Source organism: Photinus pyralis, unplaced genomic scaffold (assembly GCF_008802855.1).
Source record: "Photinus pyralis isolate 1611_PpyrPB1 unplaced genomic scaffold, Ppyr1.3 Ppyr1.4_unclustered_Scaffold3247, whole genome shotgun sequence".
NCBI classification, from domain to species: Eukaryota; Metazoa; Arthropoda; class Insecta; order Coleoptera; family Lampyridae; genus Photinus; species Photinus pyralis.
This window is the reverse complement of record NW_022171360.1, coordinates 44,103-54,224: the sequence shown is the minus strand read 5'-3', so window position 1 is coordinate 54,224 and position 10,122 is coordinate 44,103. Positions and strand designations below refer to the sequence as shown.

At 35.6% G+C, this 10,122-nt stretch overlaps 1 protein-coding gene and 1 long non-coding RNA gene across 2 annotated transcripts; one reads left to right on the top strand and one right to left on the bottom strand.

Annotated features, from left to right (window-relative positions):
• Positions 1 to 80: 80 nt before the first annotated feature.
• LOC116182004 (uncharacterized MFS-type transporter C09D4.1-like) lies at positions 81 to 8,791 on the top strand. The gene is made up of 8 exons (XM_031502462.1): positions 81 to 345; positions 545 to 806; positions 3,046 to 3,270; positions 3,322 to 3,463; positions 3,547 to 3,746; positions 7,892 to 7,995; positions 8,044 to 8,151; positions 8,205 to 8,791. Exons 1-8 carry the CDS (start codon positions 326 to 328, stop codon positions 8,515 to 8,517), a joined length of 1,374 nt encoding a protein of 457 aa, XP_031358322.1. The 5' UTR covers positions 81 to 325; the 3' UTR covers positions 8,518 to 8,791.
• On the bottom strand, positions 988 to 1,352 carry LOC116182005. The gene is made up of 3 exons (XR_004147398.1): positions 1,262 to 1,352; positions 1,123 to 1,194; positions 988 to 1,069 (listed from the first exon to the last, which is right to left on the bottom strand). It is a non-coding gene; the product is annotated as an uncharacterized LOC116182005 (long non-coding RNA).
• Positions 8,792 to 10,122: the final 1,331 nt, after the last annotated feature.

Genomic DNA, 10,122 nt, shown 5'->3' with positions numbered 1-10,122 from the left:
ATACTTTTGAGTACCTTTTTTTCAATATAAAATGACCAGCTATCAGCAGTAGATAAATTAGTTACGCCTTATACGAGCTCGATTAGTATATGCCAATAATCTCATTAGTACCAACTCCCTCGTGTTACAAATTATTCAATACGTCGTCGGTCTTCATGTTATATTTACATAATTATAAACATTATTTGAACCTTATCGTAACCGTTGATATTTGTATTTTGATCTTGATACAGCGTAAACGTTCGTCTGCGTTATTACTCTAACTGCACGAGTGAACAAGATATGGTATTCACACTGGCCATGACTTGAAGGTGGACGCAGACAAATGCAGATTTATTTTGCTCAGTGAGTTCAGGTGTACAGTATAGTTACATTGAAGACAATGTAATTATGGCCAAATGCGCACTGTATATCGCGGAACAAGTTTTTCTAAGTAGCATAATATAAAGTTACGAAAGTCATTTTTATCTTTTTTATAACACCAAAGTTTACTAATTAGCAAGTTGTAGATTTGTATTGATTCGATAACTCGATCTGTTTTCAGTCTTAAAATGGACATCAAAAAGCAAGCACCGATCAACGGCGATGAAGAGTACAGACTGTACAGGATGAGGTGGGTGATTTTGCTCATGTATGTTGTCAGTTGTGCATGCGGAAATATGCAGTGGATGCAGTATGGAATTATTGGCGACGTCCTTATTCTATACTATGGAATATCGTTCGAAGCGGTAAATTGGTCTTCTCTGGTGTTCTTACTTTGCTACGTCATCTGCTTGTTTCCAGTCAGTTATATTTTGGACAAATATGTAAGTATTCTCATTAACTCTTCCACTAACCTAATTACTTTGTAAATATATGTGATTATGGAATAGTTTACAAGGGTAAGATTGAAAGCCGTAATCGTTTTTAGATAAAGGTATCGTCACTGTGTTTGTCATAACATAAACACGGCTATTAACGGTACAGTTGTGTTTTGGGAAAGTTACTAAAGATCATTTTCCTTGATCTCCAGTAATGGGGTTGTTTCTTCTATCAGTGTAAGAGTCTAGTTCCATATAAGTACCACAACCTGTAAAAATGACCTATTTCACACATCTTTAATATGGAAACAAGAATACCTACCTATAACCAAAGAGTTGCTATAACTCTAAGGGTTGAGCTATTGATGAAGATTTCACAAAGATGATACCAATACTAAGTTACAGAAATAATAGCAAAGTCACAGTTTGGAATTTCAAGCAGACTGCATACACTTTCTTACCCTTTCTGAGTGATTAAACTAACACAGAAACGTTAAGCATGAATTTTAATACAATTTGAAGTGACAAAGCCCTTTTTAGCGTCCACAAACTATTCACAAGCACTCGTGCAGCGAGAAGGTCAAGGGGCTTGCTGATATGTGAGAGTAGAAGCAGGTTAAAAACGGCTGTTTGTGCGATGAAATGAATCAACGAATTGGTTCAATGAATTTGTAACCACTGAAACGAAATTTACACAATTTTCATTTGTAACCTATTTCTCTACTTTAATCGACCTCTATTTAGTGAGAACTTTACCCACATTTGCGATTCGTGCTTTAAAGTACAGTATGGAAAGCATAGGACAATGTTGAAGTTGAAGTACCTAACTTACAGAGCTTCTCAAACATTAATTTTTTTCGGTCACGCTAGCCACGAATTTTTTAAATTAGTATTTTTACTCTGTCCAAAGGATTTGTTTCGTTTCAACAAATTGTATACGTACTCTGTACAAAACAAGTACTCTTACAGTAGAATTAAAACCAAATAACCAGCAAAGGTGATATTTTCTTTGAAGAAAATGTAGTTGCTGCAAAAATTGTACAAACATTTGGCGTTATTAAAATATGATTGTTTGAGTACCAATGGTAAATTGCTTCTTTCTTTGAAATAGCTGTATAGTATTAATTTCTGTGAGTACTAAGGGACATATGCCATTGTTACGCTAATAGGATTACAGAGGTGTCTCCAACCCCAACTTTTATGAAACATTGTCTCAAAGACCAATACTGAACTCTTGAGTGTGAATCGTACTCCTCGATTCAGAAACCCCTCGACCATTTACTCTAACTCATGATGATCACCACCTTGTGGATTGAGTTGTTACTTAATAAAGGTCGATTAAAGTAGAAAATAACATCTTACCACTAGAGAGAGAAATGAAAGTTGCGTAAATTTTGTTTCACTGGTTAGAAATTCATTGAAAAGTATTCATACCCAACCTGAGCTGTAGAGACGTTGGGGAAACTTTAAGGGTTGAGTTTTCTTCATCAGAAACAAAAATACATTACAGAAATAATAATCACAGCAAGGTTGCCGTTTGGAACTTAAACTACATACACTTTCTTCTGAATGATGAATTTAAATACCTACAGTTTGGAATTACCAAAGCCCTTTTTAGCGAGAAATTATGCACAAGCACTCGTGCAGCGAGAAGGTTAAAGAGCTTGCTGATATGTGAGAGTAGAAGAGGGCCAAAAACGGCTGTTTGTGCGATGAGATGTATCAACGGAATGGTTCAATACATTTGTAACCACTGAAACGAAACTTACGCAATTTTGTAACCTATTTCTCAAGTGGTAAGATGTTATTTTTTACTTTAATCGACCTCTTTTGTAGGTCGTGATCGTTACTAAATAGTCGACGTGTTTCTGAATCGAGAATACTTGCTTTAGAGATGAGTATGTTCAAATTTAATTCATTACTTCTTTTTCTAAATAAAATTGTAATACCACGATGCTTATCATGGTGTATCTGTTGAAATGAGATACATTTGCGGTCTGTTTTGGTGTGTTTATCTTAATCGCAGTTGTATCTTCCAGCGTCAATGACCTACGATTTTATATGTTATGATCAAACGCTACTTTTAGACAGTAGGCATACTAGAAGAAGTCCATTAGAAATCGCAGAATAAAAATCAAATCGTACTAGTTTCGGACAAATTAGCTCCTTCAACTTTATCCAGAACTGTAACTTTAATCTAAACTAAAACTCACTATGCACCTGAGATTAAACAAAATAATTTCAGGGCCTGAGGGTGTCAATGATTCTCAGCGTTGTTGGGATAGCTATCGGGGCGTGGTTGAAGGTGGCATCAATAGCACCCGAACGATACTGGGTGTTACTACTAGGCCAGATCGTAGTGTCAGTATCTGTTGTGGCTTTAATGGGCATACCCCCAAAGCTTGCGGCTGTATGGTTTGGATCCCACGAGGTGTCTTCAGCTTGTGGAATTGGTCTAGCAGGAATACAGGTAATTATCCACTTCACCACACCAACACAATTAAAGAAGATCCTTTTTCAGCTAGGTTTCGCAATTGGATTTGTCGTACCACCTTTGGTAATCAGAAGTCAGTATGATGTCTCCGTTATTGAAAGTGACCTGTTTACTATAGCTTTAGGGGTTGCTATTACTTGCACAGTTTTGGTTATAATAATTATACTGGGTAAGTATAAATATGTAAACAATTATGCACAGAACCCTAAATTGCGTTTAGATCTTTATTTAGACGAAATTTTGTATGTTCAGGTTTTTCCGATAAACCACCAACGCCACCAACGTACGCCGCCTCGTGTACCAAACACCACGACATTACATTCGTGCGGCCTTTTAAGAAACTGATGACCAACAAGCCCTTTGTCCTCCTAATGTCGGGATTTGGGATTGATCTTGGGATATTTTGCGCACTGTCTGCTCTTCTAAATCAAATTATTTTAAGAAATTATCCGGTGAGTATTTCTAGTTTAGGGCTAACCGAGAAAGTCAAAACGCTTATGCCCTCGAGTTTCTATCGGTCTGCCTGTCTGTCTATCCGTGTATAAACCTGGCCTGTGCGTGGGTTGTAATATCTAAATTGTTATTTGTTGTTACTTGTTATCTAATAATTATGTATTTTTGTATTTCTTTGATAACTGAAACGCAGTTTTAATAATTTGGTATACACTGCAATTCAACCATCATTATTCAAGGGATTACAACAGTTGTGGAAGATGTTAAACCAGCGGATTTGTTGCATAATCCGATTTTTTTGTTTACAACTGTCGAAATAATTGCGAAGTAGGGGTGGGGAGAGCATAAGGGAACCGATATTCGCGAAGGCATTTGCGAATCTATAGTGGCCCAATTATCAACGTTGATTGTATTTGAATCTACGAAGGCATAAAAGGTCCACAAGTAGATATTTTTTTCAACTCCAACTTTAATACTCAGAAATTTCGCATTTTTATACATCTTATATACAGCGCCTCGTGCCATTGACGTCTAAATTTTCATGTTAGGGTACCTAACATTTGATAAATACTTACAATGTAGCGAAACGGAAATCGACTCTGTAACGGTAGCTCTAAAATTGGTTTTATTTTCTGCGAATGTTATAAAGATAGCCAAAGTTTGAGATTTTAAAGATTTAAGGGTTAGATCAGTTTAGGCACTGCATATAGAAAGTCTACAGGGTGAAAAAGTTGGAGAGTTAAGGCGGCTAGGGACAGGCCATTCAAAATTTAAGCTGCGCCTATGCAAATAATTATATAGGCAACCAATCGTGCAATTCGACAAGTTTCACCAGGCATAAGCTACCTGCAAATGACCTCATCTTCCTACAATAAAACCAGATTCCAGACCCTCATTAGCGGCTATTCAACAAAAGTAACTGATTTATGGAATTTCAACTTTCTGCTGATGTTTTACAGTTTTACTAATACTGGAAACATTTGAATATAGAATAGGAAATCAAAGCTGAAAGCTCTACATACCTATATAAAAATATTACTAATGTATTACTTTCTAAGATTTCCTACTTACTTCCTATATAGGGATTTACAATAATGACTTTTTGAGATTTTGACTTGAGCAATGAAGGGAACAATTTCCGAAACAAGAACAACTGGTCTTCAATTTTTGTGGTTCATAGCACAAATTTATTTAAACAATTATCACATCCGATCAAACTACAGCCCTATAGATTTCTAAATTTATATGATAACGATTTTCACAGGTGCGCGGATGTAAGAATAGTACTTTTCTTCAATTAGATGAACAGTTTTCGATATTTCGCATGGCTTCCGCAATGTAGCCCGATATTTGCTGCGTTTTCAACCTTCCCCCATTTATCAAATTATATATCTGAATTCTGATCTAATTTACAACAAAATAAATGACTCATTTTTCATTACAAAAAATGTTTTAATAGATTTTCGGAAATTTTCCAATTCCAACACGACATTCGCCTGATGCTTTACGAAAATAGTTTATTTGGCTAGCCGTCAAACCTACAGTGGAATTATCAAAAGCATAGGTAGATTAAAAAATTATCAAAGTCCTCGTGTGGGATCGAAGAGAGATCAGCGCATTTTTGTGTGGCAGATCAGTATTGTATTAGCCACCATCAAAAAGATCTTATCGCAAGCTAACACAATCCCTTTGCCGGTACCCCCTTCCGACGTCCCGTTCACCCACAATTCGCATTTAGATGAATTTGGCTAAAAACTCTCCACAAAATAGTTCTCAATTTTTGGGGCACTTCTCATAGGTCTATTAGCCACACGAGAAAGAGAGATCGCGATTCGAGCTTTCAGAAACAAAATTCGCAGAGGAAGATACCTTTTGGGCGCCCTAAGTCAACTACCCCGCGCAGACGTGCGCCTTGTAAAATGAGGTTAATTTTGTACCCAGGAAAAAAACAAATTTTCGCCACGCAGTTGTTGTGTCCGTTTACAAGATCTTTCCAACGGCACCATTTTGAAAACAATCTGAAATGTGGTGGCCCCCGCCAAGATCTTACTGATGGTGGAGTAAAACTTCAAACGCAAATTAGGGATGCACGGGACGTCGGACGCGAGTACCGACGAAGGGAATGTGGTAGCTTCGACAAGATCTCACACGAGGACTTTGACAATTTTTTACAAACGACATGCTGAAATAAAAAATTATCACTTGTAATACTACTAGTGCTTGCTATTTCCGGCAACTTTTCGAGCTCACACATATTTGAACTTTCGCAAAATATTCGTGAGCAAGAAAAAAATTCTATTCAAGCACTGTGGTATTCGGTAAGAAAATTTCACAGCATAGTGACCCTCAACGAAAAAGTGACGTTTTATGTCAAAACATTATTACCTTTTTACGTCAAAAAATTGACGATAAATTCCTTGGTTGCCATGGAAATGTGACACGAAATCCGCATTTCATTGGTCGACAAAATTGCTGGTTTAAATTTTCGTTGAGATTTGTCACCTAAAGTATGTAAGACACAACATTATTCATTTTTGTATGAACAGTTTTTTAACAGAGCTGCTAGATTCAAGAAGGTGCCGACAACAAACAATTCTTTATGTTTATCTATTATAGGTACATCGTCCAAATTGTACATAATTTTTATGTAATCGATATTATTAAATTGCTTTTTGATAAGTAGGTAACAATACACGTACATCAAATGTATGAAAAAAATGTATGAAACGGGTCTAAAAAATTAAAACGTTGTTACTCCTCAATATTACATTTATTGATGTACAATATTTTTTTAATTATCGGTCAATTATCGTTGGTACTAATAGACGAATAAATGGACGGCATTGAGATTCTTTTGTTACTGGTCTAATAGGGTCATAAACCATTGTATATAAGTATAATGGTCATTAGGTGTTAATATTTTCCAGGTAAAAGTGCTACCTGAGTTGCCTATCGTCATTGTATGGAAGGTATTGCATTTCTTCCGTCGCTATATTTTATATAAACTTTTGAGTAAAAATTACGGGTTATTTCATAATTTGAAGCAGTTCGTAATATATTTTTTTAATCCACTTAGTTACTAAATAAATTGTGCGGATTTACTTTTTAAATATTTTTTTACTAAGGCCAGTATTCGCGTTCTTAGTAAATTCAAGATTATGATTTATACACGACTTAAATAATTTTATCAAAAAAATAAATCGCTACATTTAATGACTTTCTATATCTCTATCAATTTCCGATAAAACCTCTAGTTAGAATTAATATTTGGGCTTCAAAAATTACTCAAAAGTTTCGACTTTTATTGCAAATTTCAGTGACCATTGTGTGTTGCCTATCCTCTATCCCTAGCCCCCTTAACTGTATGTCTAGTGGAATTGTAAAGAAAGATTCGTTAGTGAGTAGGGGAATTCACAACCGTGCTTTCTAAATATTTTAATTTACATGGCGCATTGTTCTCTTAATGGGTTCAGAAAGTCTAGGCTGCGGCGAGTGGTAGATAAAAGGAGTCATTTTCTCTCAGTAAGGTTCTAGACGCAAAAATATCTGAACGAAAAATTACCCAGCGATAAGTTTAAAGTCCACATCGTAACATTACAAATTAAGCACAATTCCCGTCTGGAGGGTTTTTAAGGCCTTTGGTTTGAAGTCGCATATTTATCACAGACTAGGTACACAATTATCCTTTGCCTTAGGTTCTTATTGAAATACGTTTTCGGAACCATTAAGCACTCCAAACGGAATGACACTGTAAATAACATTCCACGCATGTTACCGCTCTGGGGAACACCAGAAGTCACAACATTAAATATCGCTTATCACGCGCAGCACATTTTCAACGCGAATTGTTTTACTCTACGTCTAAACAATCACAACTATTACAACATTTAGATACCGCAGGAGTCCTTGTAGATAAAATTTGTAAAAGATACATTACGAGCTATCATTTCATAAACGATGTTTGTGATTACATCGGAAGGTTATGTCACAAGTTTATTAAGCCCTTTGCTCATACTGCTTACGAAAAAAATTAGTATGACGTCCCAATGAACATACTAATAGGCTTGCGGTTTTCTCAAAAAAGCACTTCAATGCTTACAATACACAAGCATCTACTAACTGTTACCTATGTTTTTCGTTTCAGAATGGATTTGTGGACGCCGGGCGCATTGGGCTATTAATGGTGATCGCTGGTATTTTCGGTTCGCTGATAAGTGGAACAATTTTGGATAAATTCAAATGCTACAGGTAAGTTCCGCTGTAAAGCAAGTTTGAATCTAAACGGTAGTTTTTCAGAGGAGCACTACTGTCGTTGCAAACTGTGACCTTTCTTACTCTAATCGTCTTTACCGTCATCCTCAGCATGGACATTATGCTAGTTTACGCCACCGTCGGTCTCCTGGGGTAAGTAACCGAGAATAGTGATAAAAGTCGTTAACAGGGCAGTTTTTTTGCAGATTCTACGTCGGAGCGCTGTGGTCCGTGTGTTTTGAAGTTGCGGTCGAAATAACATACCCAGAACCGGAAGGTATGGCCGTTGGTTTGCTGAACGGTTGCGGACAAGGGTTGGGAATTATATTTACGTACATATATTCGACGCTGTTTTATAATTTTAACGATATTTGGGCTAACTCCGCCATGTCCGCGTTAATTTTGGTGGCCCTCGTAGCAATGGGTCTTATTCGAATGGAGCTAAGGAGGGAAGCGGCAAACTTTAAAAAGGACACCGATAATTTAGGATTCAATGATGTCTTTTGTAGTAAGCTGTAATTACCCTCTAGCGTGTTGTGATGTGTATCTGCATAGCTTTTTCTATAATTAGTCTTATGGTGCACTTCGACAACAATTGCACTGTGCAATTTAATTACATTAATTAACTTTCTTAGAACAATGTAATATGTAGGTATTATTAGTTCCTCACTATTATTTCTATGAAATAACAATTCAGTATTATGTAAGTTATTGTAACAATAACTAAGAATAAAGTGCCTAAGTAAAATGAGCACTCAAAATGAGCTCATGACAACTTATTGAAACTGGTTAAGATAATTTTTTTACAAGTTAAATAACCTTCACTTCCGGAACATCATCGTGTTAGAAAACAGATTTCAAAATGCGGTTTTCACCGATATTTTCACTTTTTCACCTCATTTGAAAAATATATATCATATAATAATTATATCGTTCCAATTTCAAAAAAACCTGTAAAACTTATGTTAATGTCTCATCGCGCCCTCTACCACTCATCACATTTACTAAAAAAACTCTATCCATGTAAAACCTCATTCCGCCAAGAGAGCTCTTTCCAACAAGACCTATTATGTGAAAATCTGTTACCCTAAGCCGAAGTTACATTCAATATCAATTCCTTAAAGAGATGTTCCCCTTCCCATACTCCTCATATTTTATGAGCTAGAGCAATATATGCTGCATCGAAATGATGCAAAATTGATACAAGATTGCTATGCATGTTTGTTGGGTATATTTTAGAAAAAAAAGTCATTTTTCTACTTAACCATGAATCGTGCGCCCTCTAGTGGCGAAGCTAGAAAATTTCTAGCGATTTCTCTTGGCCCCTTTTGTTAACAGAATTTTTTTCCCGAAGCTGTGCAATTAACGGTACCATATACCATTATTAGTGGCACCCTGTACACAAAATGAAAACCTTGATATCGCCCACTTTGATTGATGATTCCATTTGGGTTTAATCTAAAGCCTTTATACATGGAACAGATAATATAATAAAAATTATGATACAAACAAATTACTAAAAGAATACATATGCACAGAGCAATCTTGTGGAGAGGAAAATTCTATATGTAATATTGTTATTCCACACCTACGAATTATCATTTACGTTTAGAACAATAATTTATTTAAATTACCCATACGGCCCATTAAATAAACCGAACTTACCTTTATTTTTTAATGTATTGTTATTGATATTCTTGATGAACAATTATACAGCTGCCTAGCTGGCACTAGCCGTATCTCATACATTTCAATATAAATTTAAACTTACGCGATATCACCATTCGCAGAAAACGATGGATTTATACAAATAAGCGTCCATAATTCAACTTTAAATATAAAGAAATTCAAATAAAAAATATTCGCTAACGGAATCCCGTTACAACATCCAGCTATTGATTTTAGTACCTCCATTATCTGCACTGAACTTAATTCAAAATTTTTATCTAAGTATACTGTCTAGTGGTATTCTTAACATCCGGCTCAACCCAAAATGTGCTCACTTCAATTTTTGGTAAACAAAAAGAAAAAACAATCATCAGTGCGATTAAATATTATCCGATATGTCAATCTGACGAACTTTAACATACAATACAATAATAGTATTATCATTGTATTTTTCCT